The 18,908-nt window shown below is 34.6% G+C and overlaps 1 protein-coding gene across 1 annotated transcript in view; it reads left to right on the forward strand.

Moving 5' to 3' along the window:
• HFM1 (helicase for meiosis 1) overlaps positions 1 to 18,908 on the forward strand; it is an 83,389-nt gene that overhangs the window by 18,849 nt on the left and 45,632 nt on the right. Inside the window, exons 7-19 of the mRNA XM_047785328.1 lie at positions 3,101 to 3,171; positions 3,641 to 3,773; positions 4,403 to 4,554; positions 5,084 to 5,161; positions 5,640 to 5,798; positions 8,317 to 8,517; positions 8,600 to 8,688; positions 13,507 to 13,550; positions 13,658 to 13,759; positions 14,443 to 14,588; positions 15,474 to 15,568; positions 16,163 to 16,296; positions 17,368 to 17,415. Of these exons, the coding sequence (XP_047641284.1) occupies positions 3,101 to 3,171; positions 3,641 to 3,773; positions 4,403 to 4,554; positions 5,084 to 5,161; positions 5,640 to 5,798; positions 8,317 to 8,517; positions 8,600 to 8,688; positions 13,507 to 13,550; positions 13,658 to 13,759; positions 14,443 to 14,588; positions 15,474 to 15,568; positions 16,163 to 16,296; positions 17,368 to 17,415 (1,452 nt within the window). The remainder of the gene's footprint in view (positions 1 to 3,100; positions 3,172 to 3,640; positions 3,774 to 4,402; positions 4,555 to 5,083; positions 5,162 to 5,639; positions 5,799 to 8,316; positions 8,518 to 8,599; positions 8,689 to 13,506; positions 13,551 to 13,657; positions 13,760 to 14,442; positions 14,589 to 15,473; positions 15,569 to 16,162; positions 16,297 to 17,367; positions 17,416 to 18,908) is intronic.

Consider the following 18,908-nt stretch of genomic DNA (forward strand, 5'->3'; position numbering starts at 1 on the left):
TTTTATTTCTTTTTCTTTCTTTCTTATTTGTCTGATTGTCATATCTAGGACATCTAATATTATGCTGAATAAAAGTGGCAAGAGTGGGTATTCTTATGTTTAGTTATCCTCAACTATAACACAGTATCTCTGTGTTATTAGTTGTGTTTTCTCCTCTTTCATTTCTGATATTATTGGTTTTTTGGCACTTAACACTGTTAACTTCCCTCTTAGAACTGCTTTCATTGCATCCCATAAATTTTGATATGTTGTGTTTCATTTTCATTTGTCTCAAGATATGTTTTTGATTTCCCTTTTGATTTCTTCTTTGACCCTAGTGGTTGTTCAGGAGAATGTTGTTTAATCTTCATATATTTGTGAATTTTCCAATTTTATTCTTTTATTTGATTTTTAGTTTTGTACTGTTATGGTTGGGAAATGTGCTTGATACGATTTCAGTCTTCTTTTAAAACTTTGGTAAGACTTGTTTTGTGGCCTAACATGTGATCTATCCTGGAGAATATTCCATGTGCACACATCTATTCTGTTACTGCTGGAGGGAATGCTCTGTATATATTTGTTATAGCCATATGGTCTAAGGCATAGTTTAAGTCCAGTGTTTCTGTGTTGACTTTCTTTCTGAATGATCTCTCCATTGTTGAAAGACAGATTTTGAAGCCCCTACTATTATTATATTGCTATTTCGCTGTTCAGATCTGTTAATATTTGTTTTATATTAGGGGATCCAGTCTTGCAGTTGCTGTATCCTCCTGATGATTTGACCCCTTTATCTTTATATAATTATCTCTTTGTCTCTTGTTACAGTTTCTAGCTTTAAGTTTATTTTGTCTGATATAAGTAGAGCTATATTTGCTTTCTTCTGATTTCCACTGATATAGAATAAATATCTTTTTCTATCTCTTTACTTTCTATCTATATGTGTCCTTAAAGCTGAAATGAATCTCTCATAGGCAGCACATAATTTAATCCTTTTTTTTTAAATCCATTCAGCCATGTTATGTCTTTTGATTAGAAAATTTAGTCCACTTATATTCAAAGTATTTATTGGTAAATATGGACTTATTATTGTCATTTTATTGTTTTAGGACATTTTGTTATTCTCTTGCTCCTTTCTCCTCCTCTTGGTCCTTTTCTTCATGATTTGATGATTTTTTCGTGGTAGTATGTTCTTCTTTTTATCTTTGTAGATCTACTATAGAGTTTTGCTTTGTAGTTACTGTGAAGCTTGCATAAATATATTATAGTTTTAACAGTCTATCTTAAGCTGATAACAACTTAACTTTGAATGAATACAAAAGCTCTACGATTTTATATTCAGTTCCCTCACACTTTATATTTTTTAATGTCACAATTTATGTCTTTTTATATTGTGTATCCATTAATAAATTATTATAGATATAATACTTAAGTCTTTTAACCTCTATGCTAGAGTTGTAAGTGATTAACTACCACCATTACAATATTAGAGTATCCTCAGTTTAACTATATATCAGTCTTTATCATTGAGTTTTATACTCTCATATGTTTTCCTGTTACTAATTAGCATCCTTTCATTTCAGCTTGAAGAACTCTGTTTAGTATATCTTGTAAAACTCCTCTAGTGATGAACTCCTTCAGTTTTTATTTGTATCGAAAACTCTCTTTATCTCTTCTTCAATTCTGAAGGACAGCTTTGCCAGGTAAAATATTCTTTGTTGGCAGTTTTTTCTTTCAGTAACCAGAATATAGCATTCCACAATCTGCTCTGCAAGGTTTTTGCTGAAATGTTCACTCATAGTCTTATGAGGATTACTTTATATGTATCAAGTTGCTCTTTCTCTTGGTTCTTTTAAGATTTCCTCTCTGTCTTTAGCTTTAACAATGTAATTACTGTGTCTTTCAATATGGGTCTCTTGTGATTCATCTTCTTCGGTAATTTCTGAGCCTGGATATCTGTTTCTTTCTCCAGGCTAGGATAACTTTCCAACATTTCTTTAAATAAGCCTTCTTCCCCTTCCTCTCTTTTTTTCTGGGACCCTTATAATGTGTATATTGTTCCATTTGATAGTGTTCCATAAGTCCTTTAAGCTAATTTCACTCTTTCTCATTTTTTTTGTTTTGTTTTGCTCCTTAGATTGTATTAATTCCACAGCCCTGTGTTCACATTCACTTATCCTTTCTTTCAGTTGATTTGTCTTTTATTGAAATCTTCTAATGAAATTTTCAGTTTGGTTATTGTATTCATCAGCTCTGTGATGAATATTTTCTATGACCTTGCTGGAATTCTTACTTTGCTTATGCATTTCTTTCCTGACCTTAGTGAGCATTTTTATGTGTTACTTTGAACTCTCTATCCGATAAATCATTTGTCTCTGTTTCATTAAGTTTAGTTTCTGGAGTTTTTTCTTTTTGTTTTGTTTTGTTTAGAACATATTCCCCTGTTTCTTCACTTTCCTTTACTCTCTGCATTAAATCTCTTTCAGAGAGAAATGGAAGGTGGTCATTTTTGCCTGCTCCCTTTTCACTGAGCCTGGATATATACCTGTGGGAGTAGTAGGATACTCCTGTGCCCGTTTAAAAGCTGATTGTTTGTTTTGCTTGTAAATGCAAGCCCTGTTGGCCTACAGAGCTGCAGTTTTGAGAGCCCAACCCCAGTGGGAGCCTTAAAAATTGGGGCCTAAATATGTGATCTATACTTGCTCTTCAGGGAGATGCTGGGAGTTGGGGTTTTCTTCCCAATTGTATGGTGATGTGCCAGGGTGGGATTTATGGCAAAAGTTTCTCAGGCTTTCCTACCCATTTTGATGTGGGTGTTTTCTCATTTACCTAGTGAAAAGGGATCATTCAGCTTGTTTGGGGATTTCTTGGCGGGAGGTACTCCATGTGTAGCTGCTCATTTAGTGGATCCTTTGGAAGATGGACATTCCGGAACCTTCTGTGTTGCCATCTTGGTCCTTCCCTCTATATTTGTTAATTCCTTTCCTATGATGCCAAAATAACAAGTCTTAAAGTCTCATCATTAAATATTGTCAAAGTCAATATTACTTTAACCGAATTTTTAAATTGAAAGTAACCAAGTTTTAAAATTCTGAAGTATTTGACTCCTTAATGTTATTCTAAGCGGCAAAATTTAGAAGTGTTTTCAAAGAATTCCCATATTTCAACTATATCCAGTCTAAAGCCTTTGATGATGTAAGTATTTTGTTTAATTATTGACTTATTTGCCTTTTATTTTTTTTACTAGATTATGTGCTCTCTAAGAGCAGGGATTGGATCACATTCATCTTTATGTCTTCAGTGCAGCATTCAGTGACTGCACATTATACGAGCTCAAAAGATGTTTGTTAAATGAATGCATATAATTTTTGTAGGTGGGTTGGTTTATATTTGTTAGATTTATAAAAATTTCTCTGGAAGCTAAAGAAATTATTTTCTTCTAGGTCTAGCATATTACTTTGACAAAATAAGGTGATAAATTATTAATGGTATTATGTTTTGACAGTGGTGGGTCTAGAGCAAGCTCACTATTGTATTAGGTTTAGAGGTAAAGATGTTTCAACTTTTATTCCATGTTGTCTTCCTAGGGCATATTTTCTAAAACATTGAGAATGTGAGTGAAAAATTCTATATATTCCATGATTGCTTAAAAATTTTTTTTCAGCTTCTTTATACAGATAGGAATGTTGTGATTTGTGCTCCAACTGGTTCTGGGAAAACTGTAATGTTTGAACTAGCTATAACAAGATTGTTAATGGAAGTACCATTGCCATGGTCAAACATTAAAATTGTTTACAGTAAGTATGTATATATTATAAGAGCAGTAATTAATTATAATAATGAAAAATCATTGAGGTAAAAACAAGACATAAATTCAAGACATAGGAATCATTATTTGGTTTTTCCATACTTTTTAAATAAAGACATACCACATTTAGTCTTATCCGTTACATTAAATTCAAAACACATTTTTCCAGACTTTTAAATGAAAATAGTATTGGAATTGAGAATTTGGCCTTTATATGTTTATTTTCAAAAGACCAGGCATGATGAACATTTTGTAGTTCTGGAAATTTCCAGAGGAACCTCTACTCTCCTTTTTTTTTTTTTAGTTATATATTTAATTTTTTTTCATGAAAGTAAGTTATGTACATGGTTAAATCCATGATCACAACAGTGATAATTTCCTGCCCTACCGTTTCTTCACTTTTGGTTACAGTTTCCTGAGCTGTCACTTCTTTTTTTACTTTTAGTTCTGTTTGATGATTACCTTTATAGTTCTAAGTAGTATATTTATATTGTTAACTTTGGAATTATAAACATTAGGCAGCACCTAGATATGTATTTTTATCTTAACTTTATTAACCAACATTGTAAAAATAATTTTTAAATTGCCCTGATATTCAAAATAAATATATTCTTGTAGTGGCACCAATAAAAGCCCTGTGCAGTCAGCGTTTTGATGACTGGAAAGAAAAATTTGGACCAATAGGATTGAATTGTAAAGAACTCACGGGAGATACAGTCATGGATGACCTGTTTGAGATTCAGCATGCCCATATTATTATGACAACTCCAGTAGGTGTTATTTATACTTTATTATTTCCTTGGTTTATTAGAAAATATCTTTTTCTCTTTACCGAGAAAAAAAGCTAAAAGAAAATACAAAGTAGAAGAAACAAAAAAAAGTAATAGTATTCAGGGTATATAAGGAATACTAACAAATCAGTAAGTAAAAGACAAACAACCAAATGAAGTAAATGGGCAAAAGATACAAATAGTCAGTTTCGTATTGTGGATAGTTTATAATCATACATTGCGTGTATTCTTTTACTCAAATATTGTGTATCGTAGAGGGAGGACTTGACAGAGCTTAAAAAGGTAATTAGACTGTAATTTTGAATATTTTGGTTAAACTTAAAAATAAATGGGGGTTTAGTTTTTTAAACACAAGATGATCAGAATCCTTTAAAATTTTTAAAATCTTTATCTTTTGGGGATCTTTTTTTTGGGATACCCATCATTTGTAGCATGTCAGAAATTTTATCAACATCTTTATACTTATAATTCCTTATCATGTTAAACCACTCGCATTTTTTTTCTCTAGGAAAAATGGGATAGCATGACTAGAAAATGGAGAGACAACTCTTTGGTCCAACTGGTTCGACTGTTTCTCATTGATGAGGTAGTAAGCACATGATTCATTCTCAGAGAAAAACATGAAAGAGTTGATTTGAATGGATAGAAAGAAACAAGACATTTTCAACCACATTCTGTATTTGCTTTATCCCTTCAAGTGGGAAATCCTTATTTTCTTAAGGAAGAATGCTAATATTATTGTACATTTAAATTGGTTAGGTTTTTATATTTTTATTTATTTTTTAGGCAGCATCCACATGTGGAAGTTCCCAGGCTAGGGGTCAAACAGAGATGCGGCTGCCGGCCTATGCCACAACCACACAGCAACGCCAGGTCTGAGCTGCATCTGTGACCTCTACCGCAGCTCTTGCAGCAATGCTGGATCCTTAACCCACCGAGCGGGGCCAGGGATCGAACCCACATCCTCATGAATACTAGTTGGGTTTGTTACCATTGAGCCACAGTGGGAACTTCTAGGTTTTTATTTTTATAGCTAATGATTCTTTCTTAATTTTTTTTCTCAGGTACATGTTGTAAAAGACGAAAATCGTGGACCAACTCTTGAAGTTGTTGTCAGCAGGATGAAAACTGTGCAGTTTTTATCTCATGCTGTGGAAAATCCCAGAAATATTATTCCAATGAGATTTATAGCTGTATCTGCAACAATTCCAAATGCCGAGGATGTAAGTTAGAATTTTAGTCTATCAGATTTTTTATGACTTAGTGAAATATTTAATCATTTTAATCTTGGAGGAAAGTGAGATTTTTGTGGGTTTTTTTTTTTTTTTCCTGTAAATCACCTAACCAATTTAATAGGGAAGCGTTTCGTGGAAAGTTATGATTAGATCTCATGGGTAAGGTAGTTTTAGGGCCATAAAATTTGGTGGTTGGGTTTAAAAAAAAATTTGTGGTACAAGTCTATTGTTTATTAGTATCTAAAAGTCTTAGATTCATGGAGTTTAGACACTGTAATAACTTGACTAATAGTGTGTTATGATTGTTATAAACAGCTTATTCTAGTTGTCTAGCAAAGTATGGTGGAGAATAAAAATGATTAGGTGACTGCACCCACCTCCCCCAACTCTGTGTGCCTGGAATTGTGAAGAGCACTGGTGATAGATGCTAAAGTGAGAACATAGAGACTCTCCTCTTGAGGAGGAGCTCATGGTTAATAGGGTACATGAACATGTATAGAAATAATTGTATAATATTATACTTTCTATAACAAATGTATGTCCTAATTTTTCTTCAATTTTTTGGCAAACTGGGAAAATAATATACTGTCTCTGCTTTCTCACTCCTGTTTATTTCTTTGCCTACTGTAAAAGACTTTTTTCTCCTGCTAATTCTTAGAGATTGTTTTCCCAAAATCTGCTATGTTCTCTAAACCCTAATGTAAAATTTTGCCTTTATCTTTTTTTAGCACAATTAATCATTTTTGTTCTTAAAATGACAACTTGTTTTGTTCATATTCAAGAATAATAGAGAATATTTAAAAGAATAAAATAAACAACAAGAAACCAGCATTCGTCCTTCTAGATGTATTGATGGAATCATAATTTACATACTCTTTTATGACTGTGTGTTACCTACAAATGTTTCATGTCATTAAATTTTTTTTTTCTTTTTAGGGCCACACTCGTGGCATATGGAGGTTCCCAGGCTAGGGGTTGAATCGGAGCTACAGCTGCTGGCCTACACCACAGCCACAGCAACACAGGATCCAAGCTGTGTCTGCGACCTACACCCCAGCTCACGGCAACACTGGATCCTTAACCCACTGAGCTGAGCAAGGCCTGGGGTCAAACCCGCAACCTCATGGTTCCTACTAGGATTCTTTTCCATTGTGCCATGATGGGAACTCCTAAATATTTTTATTTAATACAATTTTTGTGGTTTTATTTTAATTTGTTTATCTAATATCTGAATGATGGTAGATTATTTCCAATTTTTGCTATCGTAAATAGTGTTGAAATCAATCTTTGAAAACATTATAATTATTTCCTTATGATGCACTTAAATAGAATAACTGAGTCAAAGGGTATATAAAACTAAGGACACAGTGCTTTCAGTAAATATTCATTTACATTTCTGCTATCAGCCATTTCTCTGTATTCTAATGCTGGACAGTATAATAATGAAATTATTATTGTTATTAGTTTTAAATAGTCCTCAAATTTGCTGTTTTAAAATGGTACCTATTTTAAATTTTTGTGCTGCTTTGATTACTACTGATGTAATATTTTTAATATATTTGTCAACTACTTTTAAGTTCTTTTTTTTGCAATTTGCCAGGTCATGGCCTTTAGCCCTTTTCACATTGGGGTACTAAACTTTCTGTGATTTGTAAGCAGCTATTAAATATCAGTACCCTATAATTCTTGAAATTCTCTTCCCCTTTGTGACAATCACTGCCTCTGTGAATGCTCTCTGTTTCTACAAGTCCTCTTCCTCAGTTTTCCTCTAAATTAAATCCGTCGTCTTTAGCCACCTGCTCCTCTTAAATTGTAATTTCTTGTTCTCATTTCTATCTATGAGTACCTTGAAAATGTTTTAATATTTCCTTCCTGTGCAACTTGAAACTCATTAATCCATCTTCCTGTCAAAGCAATGGTCAGTTTCATAGCAGGGCATGAAGCCTAAGCAGATTATGTGAAGTTAAGGATGGCTCTCCATAGCTCCAGAAATTAAGGATTCTTGCATTGAGTCTGAAACATGCTTTTGCCACTGCCATCTCTCAAGGATTTTTTGTCCTTTGTTTAAAAAGTTGCCAACCCTTGCCCATCTAAACCAGTCATTACTTCACTACCCTTCAGCTAGTAGGATAACACAAAAGAAGTGTCAAGCCATATCTTGATGTAGTTCTAAAAAATAGCAAGGAAGTTACAATGCTAGTGAGAAATTCAATTTCTCTTAATTCATTTACTTTAGACTCTTAAAGAGGAAAAATGTAATGAAGTAATAATAATTAATTGGAAGTTTACCATGTTGAAAAGTGGGTATAATCTTGAAATACTAGTATCGAAAATATTTACCTGTAATATATCAGTACAGTAGTGTCCCTAGAATATATAGTGTTGAAAAAGACCGTTTGACTAAATATTTTTATACCTTGACTTTAACATGGTCTATAGTTGGGCTTTTTTGGCCATAAAACTTTACTAGAAAAAAATTTTAATGTATATGTTTCTGTTTTTAAAGATTGCAGAATGGCTTTCAGATGGTGAAAGATCCGCTATCTGTCTGAAAATGGATGAGAAACATAGACCAGTGAAGCTTCGGAAAGTGGTCCTTGGTTTTCCCTGCAGTAATAACCAAACTGAATTTAAGTTTGATTTAACCCTCAACTACAAAATTGCCAGTGTTGTACAAACGTACTCCGATCAGAAACCCACACTTGTGGTACGGATTATTGGTTATTTATTTTTAGTGTGCTGTTCAGTTTTTAATATGATTAATACAAAAGTTACTCATTCATTTTTAGTTTTGTGCAACAAGGAAAGGTGTACAACAGGCTGCTTCCATTCTTGTGAAAGATGCCAAGTTTATTATGACGGTGGAACAGAAACAGAGGTAAGTCTTTAAATTTTCGTCTTGGAGCGATCACATGGATGAGATGAGAAAACTGGGTTGACTTTTTCAAGTTGCTTGACCTCTCCAAGCTTCCATTTCCTCATCTGGAAAATAACGATAATAGCAATTTGGAGAATTACATAAGACAGTGAATCTTTGTGCAACTGTGATCCTATAGTCTTTATTTCATAGCCAGATTATTCATAGTACTGGCTTTTTTTTTTTTTTTTTTAAACCCGCTTTCAATCCAGCATCTTTTGTAATCTTTCAGTAAGCTGATCTTGCTAATTGATCTATCAGAAGCTTCTAACATGTTGGACCACTCCTACCTTATTTAAAAACTCTGGACTTTGTGTTTCCATGATCACCCTCTACCACATTTCTTCCGGCTTTACTTTCCACTCATTCGCAGTCCCTTTTCGCCTCTTCTACCTGATTTTTTTTTTTTTTTTTTGCCATTTCTAGGGCCGCTCCCATGGCATATGGAGGTTCCCAGGCTAGGGGTCTAATTGGAGCTGTAGCCGCTGGCCTACGCCAGAGCCACAGCAATGCGTGATCCAAGCCGCATCTGCAACCTACACCACAGCTCACGGCAATGCCAGATCGTTAACCCACTGAGCAAGTGCAGGGATTGAACCCGCAACCTCATGGTTCCTAGTCGGACTCTTTAACCACTGAGCCACGATGGGAACTCCACTTCTACCCAGTTCTTAAGTGTTACCATTCTAGAGATTCTATCCAAGGTTCATTCTTTCTGATTCCACACTCTAGGTATTTGAATCTGATTATCACATGGGTTCAAAGAATATATGTATACAAATATGTATATGTCCGTGAATTTCCAAATGTCTGGCTCCAACACAAACCTCCATTCTGAGCTCTGGGGCTCCGGTCCATCTGCCTAAGTGACGTCCCCAGTTGTGTACCTGTGGGCGTCTCAAGTTCAGCGTGTCCTAAAGAGAACTTTGGTTCTTTCTCTCAAACTCTCCTCTCCACTCTTCCCCATCTTAATTATACCTCACCTCCCTGGTTGCTCACAGTAGAAACCTGTCCCTGGCATCTCCTTCACCCTCTTCCCCACAGGCAGTCAGTTACCACGTCCTGTCTATTCTTACTTCTAAGGAGATCTCAAATTTATCACTTTGTGTCCATCAGTACTGCCACCTCCCTAGTTCCAGTCACTGTTAATCTCTTGCTTTTTATCTGATGACCGCAAACACGCTTTTGTCCCATTTTAATGTTATATACATAGCAGAATGATTGTTTAAAATCCAGGGAGTTCCTGTCGTGGTGCAGTGGTTAACAAATCCGACTAGGAACCATGAGGTTGCGGGTTCAATCCCTGCACTTGCTCAGTGGGTTAACGATCTGGCATTGCCGTGAGCTGTGATGTAGGTTGCAGACGCGGCTCGGATCTCTCGTTGCTGTGGCTCTGGCATAGGCTGGCGGCTACAGCTCTGATTCGACCCTTAGCCTGGGAACCTCCATATGCCGCGGGAACGGCCCAAGACATAGCAAAAAGACAAAAAATAAAATAAAATAAAATTACAAAGCCTGATATGTCATTTTCCTACCTAAATCTTTTAGAAAGTTTTTTTTATCATCATTAGGATAAAATCCTAAATACTTAACCCACCTGCAGCACCCTGTGTAAGGTGATGTCCAGCTACGTGTTCAGCTGAACCGTGGCATGCCCCTCCTTTACTCACTGTGCTTAAACCGCGTTGCCCTCTCTGTTCTGTGAACACACCAGAGAGTCCCCTACACAGGGCTTTCCCGCATCTTTTCTTTGCTTAGAATGGTTTTTTACCTCTTATTTATCCTTCGAGTCTCACCTTTAATATTTATTTCCCAGGAAGTTTCCTGGGATTCCTATATTTTCTCTTATAGGCACCGTGTGTTTTTAATTCATCACACTTATTGTCATTATAGGAAGTACTCTTTTGTTTTTTTCTCAACATCTTTTCTATTCATTAGACTGGAACTTCTGGAGGAAAGAAGGACTCATGGTCATCTTATTTACCACTCAGTCTTAGCAAGACTCAGCAGAGTGCTGGCACATGCTTACTACTAATATTAACTTGCTATTATCATTAATAACAACTCTGGGGGATCAGTAAATATATTCAGTGGTGAACCACAAAACTAAAATTGGACTGGATAATTATATGTGGATGTGAGTAGATACTGATTTTTCTCACTAATTCTGTGTGAGGGGATATACTTACTTTGGGTCAAAGCAGCTTTCCAGTTGCGGTCTATCCTGTGGCTACAACTCTAGTCTTTTCGACCAGGATGTGCACATCAAGGCAGGAGGATTATTCTTTGACTTTCTAGCCACGAAAAAGATTGATCTCTAGTCCTTTAGTTCATTGAAAAATTACTTATGTAGCCACCTGTTCACACTCTACTTACTGTTTTCATAGCTTTACTTTAAAATCAAGTTTTAAGGATTTAACTCGATCCCTTTAGTTGCTGCCTAAGAAAAAAATCTCTGTGGTGCAGCATCTACATTAGTGTTTTCTTTACAAACATCGACAAAACATGATTAAACAATAAGATACAGTAGAGAGCCAGAGAGAGTAAGAGAAACTGAAATAAAGATTATAGTCGGAAAAGTACATGAGATCTAAGAAGGAGATAGAAAGGGAAAATGTGAAATTCATGCAAACAAGATGGTAATAGCATAGATTTCTTCCTACCCACCTCTTTATTTAATACACGAGGAAGATTTATCATATATCACAGTCTTTTACTAGGAATGAGGAGCGGTGGAATAGAACCTCATTTGTATGTTCTGCTTTTACTTCGTTTCCTGAGAAGGACATCAGTGAAAAAGAATGGGACGCCGTTGCCGGTCGGCGTCGACTGCGGGGAGACCGCTGCTCGGTGGGCTCCCCTTTAACCAGCCGCAGCCTGCGAGCTGCCGCAAGACTTCGTTTTGCCCATCAGCCCCAGGGTCTGTTACTAAGGTTCTAAACTGGTCTACCATGCCCAACTTTTGTGTCCGCTGGTCGCCTTACCTTTTTAAAAAATACTTTTTCCGTTGTATCATGCATTTAAATTAAAAAGTATTTCTATATTTTGAAAAATTTTGGTTTACCTCAGAAAGTTAATTGGTAGTATGCTCATAGAGAAAATGTTGCCTGAGCCTTTGGGGTTTTTGTTTTTGTTTTCTTTTTCTTCCTTTTTTTTGCTAATTTTATTTATAATTATTTATTTTCTTGTTTTCGTCAGTTTTATTGAGATATAATGGACATATAGCACTGTGTTAATCTAGGGTGTACAGAATAATGACTTGACTTATAGCATGAAATGATGGCCACCATAAGTTTCATGAGTATCCATCATACATACAGATGCAAAATTAAGAAATAGAAAAAAATTTTTTGCTTGTATTAAGAACTTAGGATTTACTCTCTTAACTTTTATATATAACATGCAGTGGTGTTAATTGTATTTATCATGTGGTGCATCGCATCCCTAGTACCTGTTTATCTTATAATTGGAAGTTTGTGCCTTTTGACTCTTTTCATTCGATTCCCCTCTCCCCACCCTTGCCTCTGGTAACCAGAAAACTGATCTCTTTTTCTATGAGTCTGTTTTTGAAGTGTAATTGACCTACAAAGCTATGTTAGTTCCTATTATACAACATAGTGATTCGGTATTTCCGATTATTTCCAAATGACCACTAAGATAAGTCCAGTTCCAGTCTGTTACTATATAAGATACCGCGTAATTATTGACTATATTCCCCACACTACAGTTTGTACCCATGACGCGTTTATTCCGTAACTGGAAGTTTGTTCCTTTTAATCCCTCTCACTTTCTCTCCACTTCCTACCTTTCTCCCCTCTAGCACCCAACCACCTGTTTGTTCTATGACTCTGTTTTTATTCTGTTCTATTTGTTCACTTGTTCTGTTTTTTAGATTCCACACATGACTGAAATGATACAGTATTTGTCTTTCTCTGTCTGATTTATTTCACCTAGCATATTAACCCTCTGGGTTCATCCATGTTGTCACAAATTTCATTCTGTGACAACAGGGAAGATTTCATTCTTTTTATGGCTGAGTACATTCTATTATTTATGTAATATTCCTGTGTATATACATGGATGTATATATCTCTGTGTGTGGATGGATTTTCTTTATCCCTTCATCTATTGTTGGGTGCTTAGGTTGCTTCCATATCTTGGGTATGTAAATAACGCTGCAGTTAACATAGGGGTATGGTGTGTATATCTTTTTGAATTAGTGTTTCTTTTTTTGTTGGATAAATACCTAGGAGTAGACTTGCCGGATCATACAGTAGTTCGATTTTAACATTTGTGTGGAGTCTCCATACTGCTTTCCAGAGTGGCTGCATTAATTTACATTCCCACCAACGACGCACCAAGGTTCCCTTCTTTCTGCATCCTCCCCAGCACTTGCTATGTGCTGTCTTTCTGGTAGCGTGTGAGGCGATGTCTCATTGTGGTTTAAATGTGCACTTCCCTAGGGGCTATTTACGTTGAGCACCTTTTCTTATGCTCTTGTCCATTTGGATGTCATCTCCAAAAAAAAAAAATCCATTCATGTCTTTTGCCCAGTTTTTAATTGAGTTATTTGGGTTTTTTTTGTTTGTTTGCTTTTATTCAATTGTGAAATTAGAGACTTCTCAGTATGAAAGTTGTGTTCTCTATTTCTTAAAGATGATTTTCAAAAAATGACATTGTGAAAATATTTTGATATCTGTAATCTTCAAAATAACTGATACACTAAGAATTTTTGATGTTAATGGGAATAATCCATAATTTTGTGTTTTTTTTAAATAGGTTACATAAATGTGCATATTCCATAAGAGATTCAAAACTGAGAGGTAGGTTTAGAGATAATTTTTGAATAGTATTTTCAGCTGTAGATAAAAGGAGCCGATTACTGGTGAAATATTAACAGTATATAGCAGATCATATATTTCTTTTACAGATCTCTTAATACACGGTGTTGCTTATCATCATGCTGGCATGGAGCTGTCAGATAGAAGAGTAGTCGAAGGAGCTTTTACTGTTGGAGATCTACCAGTTCTTTGTAAGTAAAACATATTCTTGTAGACATTATAAGATTTGTTGGAAGGTTTTTTTTTTGTCTTTTGTCTTTTTAGGGCTGCACCTGGGGCATATGGAGGTTCCCAGGCTAGGGGTCGAATTGAAGCTGTAGCTGCCGGCCTACACCACAACCACTGGATCTGAGCCACCTACATCTACAACCTACGCCACAGCTCATGGCAATGCCAGATCCTTAACCCACTGAGCAAGGCCAGGGATCGAACCTGCATCCTCATGGATACAAGTTGGGTTCATTAACCACTCAGCCACAATGGGAACTCTAAGATATGCTGGAAAATATTTTAAGAGAAAAAAAAAAAAGCTCAAGTATCTTGATTTATTTCTGCTTTTCTTCTAAGAATCTAAAAATTATATAACTATCCATACATATACATGTATATACACGTTATAGTAAACTCTTTGCAGTTTTAGTTCTTTATTATCTTACTAAACATAGTGCAATTTGAAAAGTAAGAATTTAATAGTTTTTCAGTTTTAAGATGTATTATTTTACATTGTAATGTTCTTTTCATTCTCCTTTTTATTCTAAATTCCCTACATTTGAGTTTTTGTTACATTTATAAGAATATATCTTTTATAAGAAAATGTTTACCTGAAACAATTAAGTTATATGACTTTAAAGTAATATTCCTTAATCTGATGCAGTTACTACTAGTACCTTAGCTATGGGAGTAAATTTGCCTGCTCACCTAGTAGTTATCAAATCTACAATGCATTATGCTGGAGGGATGTTTGAAGAGTACAGTGAAACAGATATTCTACAGATGATTGGTAGAGCTGGTCGACCTCAAGTAAGTGATCATATTTCACTGTTTGTACTTTATCTTAAAGAAAAGGTAAAAAGCAAAAAAAAAATTATTTTTTGTTAAAAGATTAACATTTCCAATTCAGATTAGGTTTAAAAATAAATGTAACTAAGAAAATGTACTGTAATAGAGCAGTAGAAGTAAAACAAGCCTCACCAAAAGAGACATACTCCCTCACCTCCCTCTAAGCTCCCACTGGTTGATGAATGGCTGGGTGCACTTTTAAAGGTCTTTTTGGTTTTGAGGGGTTTTGTTTTTGTTTTTTATTCTGAATGGGGGCTGCTATGGCATTTTGGGTGGATCAGTTTTTCATTGTGTAGACTTGTCATGCCCTGCAGAGCAGGTAGCATCCTTGGTCCTGACACAAAAGGCTGCTAGTGGTCTCTAGATACTGTGACAATTAAAAACCAGCCGAAACACATTATAAAACATGGCCTGATCTGACAAACTTGAATAAAGAAGTCATTCATATAGGTACTAAGGGAACATTTAGGAAGAGTGTCTTTTCAAGGACTGTAAAAAATTATGCTATATGAATTTATAATTTTATAGGATAAATTTGATTATATATAAACTGCACCAAATCTTACAACTTTCATCGTGTCACCTAAATTTGTTTTGATTTTACTGCTTCCAAAATTATATTACATCGAGACCAAAGTGGTATTTTTACATCTATACTCTTGGAAGGTTTTTAAATTAAATTTTCAGTTAATGTTCAAATTCAGAAGCATTTTTAAGGCCTTTTCGACCTATTGTTTAAGACAGACAACTGTTTAATATAGAATGAAAATCCTGAGTTTTTTGAAGAAGACTGGTATTAATATGTGCTCTTCTTTGCTAAATTTCTCTGTTTTTATTCCCTTCCAGTTTGACACTACAGCAACTGCAGTTATTATGACTCGGTTAAGTACAAAAGAGAAGTATATTCAGATGCTAGCTTGTAGTGACACTGTAGAAAGCAGGTAATACAGAAAATACTCCAAAAGATAATGTTACGATAGCCTATGTTTTTCCTTTTGATGTATTAGGGTATTTCCTAGGGCCATTTTCTTGAAACCTTTCAGTAATTTAACTAGAAAGTTTGTGTCCTTTTAAGAAATTTAATAGTTAAAAAAAGACAATGTAATATTTTTGCTCAGCAGTGTTTATTAGTGTACTGTTGCATGCATCCTTGTTATAAAAAATCAAATTAGTAATAGAAGGAAGATAATTTTTGTATTCTTTTACCTCTTTAAAATTTGCATAATAATGCAAATTTAGTAAAGTATTTGATTGTAATACTCATGAGGAAGATAGGATAAAATCCATGCCTCACCCTTTTTTTAAGCAATAATTTATCTAGAGCTGTGAAGTAGGGAGATGTCTATCTTTTTAGAAGTTTAACTGACATTTATAGGTTTTCTCATAGTTTTGAAAATTGTTATCTTTCATGGATTATTAAAGTAGAAAAGAGTGTATTATTTATATTAGTGAATTATTCAAAATGTTATTCTAAACAAGTAAGAGCTTTATGGCATTGAAATACATATCACTAATAAAAGTTTTTTCCCCTCTAGTTTGCACAGACATCTTATTGAGCATTTAAATGCAGAGATAGTGTTGCATACCATCACAGATGTCAACATTGCTTTGGAATGGATACGATCAACCTTGCTGTATATCAGAGCCTTGAAGAATCCGTCTCACTACGGTTTGTTGCTTTGATTTGGAAAAGTAGTCATTTTATCAAGCCCCTTGGGTCTGTTTTTATAATAATAGGCCACAGAATAGATTATAGAAACTAAGAGGCAGCAGAAGTAACAACGATCACAGACATATTTAGAGGCAAGAGTTGATGAACGTGAGAAATCTGTTTTACTTCCAGTCTTTTTTTTTTAATTTTAAAAAATTTTTACTTTTTTTTTTGCTTTTTAGGGCTGCACCTGCAGCATATGAAAGTTCCCAGGCTAGGGGTCAAATCAGAGCTGCAGCTGCCCGCCTACGCCACAGCCACAGCAACACCAGATCCGAGCTGCATCTGTGACCTGCCATAGCTCCTGGCAATACCGGATCCCTAATCCACTGAATCAGGCCAGGGATCCAACCCACATCCTCATGAATTCTAGTTGGGTTTATAACCTGCTGAGCCACAACAGGAGCTCCTACTCCCAGTCTTTTAATAAGTCTTAAAATCAACACCATTAAAAGTAGCACTTTTAGAAAAAAATTAACTCCAATAAAAATAAAAAAATGCCTAAAATTATTTAAAATAAAGTCAAAAAAAAGTTTTGAATTTTATTTGAATTCGTATTCAAATCAAAGTATATAGTAATACTGTTGCTGCTGGAATTTTCATCTTGCTTCTCAAGCTAACACACATGTTGCTTCTAGAGGATTCTTTCGTGTGGTGCAGGTTATAAAATAAAAATACTTGGGATTGCAGAAATAAAATTAAAACCTGACTTATAGTTCTATTCTAATGCATAGAGGTTTAAAACTTGCAGATCTCTTGGTGGGGGGGGAGGGACACATATAGTATTCCTGGTCAGTGTCATACAGTAAAATAAACAAAAGAGAGCCAATTGATATTGAAAGGATTTCACAGCAGTGTTTATTTTCTGTAGAAGTTTTAAGCCTTGTTTTAACTCCTTAAGCTAATTTTTTTCTGTTTAAGATTTAATTAGATTACTCTTTTCTGGTTAACTGGTGTATAAAGTGAGCCTATAAAGATAAATTAAAGCTCATTCTATTTTATTTTACTACATTTTCAAAACTTATATAGGTTTTGCATCTGGATTGAACAAAGATGGAATTGAATCAAAATTACAAGGTTAGATGCATTTCCTTCTAAAAAATTATATTCTATAAATTTTAATGAAGAAGTCCCATTATTGTGAAGATAAGAATACTCTTTGTATTTTTCAAAGTAACCTTGTTTGCAGAAAAAAATATTATGAACTATTTCTTTTTTACAGGTTGGCACATGTACACATGTACTTTTTTCTGAATTAATCTATTAATTCTCTCAGAATATCTTCATTTGTATAATATATTAACTTGGTGTTTTTTGGTTTTTTTTTTTAATGATCCTGGTGTTTGGAAATGTTGCCCATAAGTACACAGCTCTTTTTTTTTTTCCTTTTCTAGTTTAATTGAAGATATAAACCTAGCTTGATTATGGGCTTCTCATTCTAATCTGTGCTAATGATGTATTCTATCAAACCTCAGTTTTAGCTTTCAGTTAGTCACTCAGTATTTCATTACTTATCTTTTAAAATATCAAAATGTTCTTGAGCATTTATTAGGATTAGAAATTGCTACCTCTTCATTGCATTGAGACTGTCTTCCAGTAAAAGAAAAAACGTTAGATCCCTAAAAATATTTAGCCAATTTTATTTTATCCTCTACTTGACTATACATATAAAGAAAAATGCAGAGATAAGGACGAAGTAGTAAGATTGTCTTTCTGAAAAAATATTGTTGAAACATGCTGATAAGCAGCAGCTCTGTTTCATAATGCTGCTGTTGAGAAACAGATCTATGAAATAGTTTTATTATCCTTTATGTATTGACAGATTTTGTAATGGAATTTTTAAAGCACAGATTTTTTATCATAATGATCAAATACACAAGAAATTAGACCAAGAAATACCTTGCTGTATTCTGATAACTATAATGATTTAACTTTTCTTAGCTGTTATTCATAGTGCATATTTGCCTTGTTTTCAGTTATTATAGGGTAGCTAAGATTTGCTTATAAAGAATAGCCAAATTATTATATAACTGGAGAGAATGTTTCCTTGAAAGTCTGCCTTAAATTTATTCGAAAGAGTCCTTAGCATAGAATATGCTGTTTCCTGGATTTGGTTATATCCTCCAGGAGCTCTCCCACCCCTCCTAGAATAGAATGCACACTTTCACCAGAACCCACAGAGTCCTATCTGATGTCCCCCTGCCTTTATCTCTGTCACTCTCCCTCTTCTATTCTACTTTGGCCAAATCGGCCATCCTGCTGTTCCTTAAACACACCGAGCTTGTTCCCTCCTCAGGTGCTTGCACTTCCTGCTCCTTACTCTTGGAACACTTCTGGTGTATTTTTCATGGCCTGAACCTTCACTACATTCAGGTCTTAGTTCAAATATCAACTCCTCAGAGAGGCTTTCTGAACTACTTTGTTTAAACCCATATTTACAGAGAGGAAGGCAAAACAACTTCTGTATTATTATTGCTGTTTTCCTGTTCTTGGAAAAAGTAATGTGTTTATGTTGAAAAATTAGGATGACTGAATCCTTTCTTTAATCAGAAATTTTAAAGCTGTATATC

This window comes from Phacochoerus africanus, chromosome 6 (assembly GCF_016906955.1).
Source record: "Phacochoerus africanus isolate WHEZ1 chromosome 6, ROS_Pafr_v1, whole genome shotgun sequence".
NCBI lineage: Eukaryota > Metazoa > Chordata > Mammalia > Artiodactyla > Suidae > Phacochoerus > Phacochoerus africanus.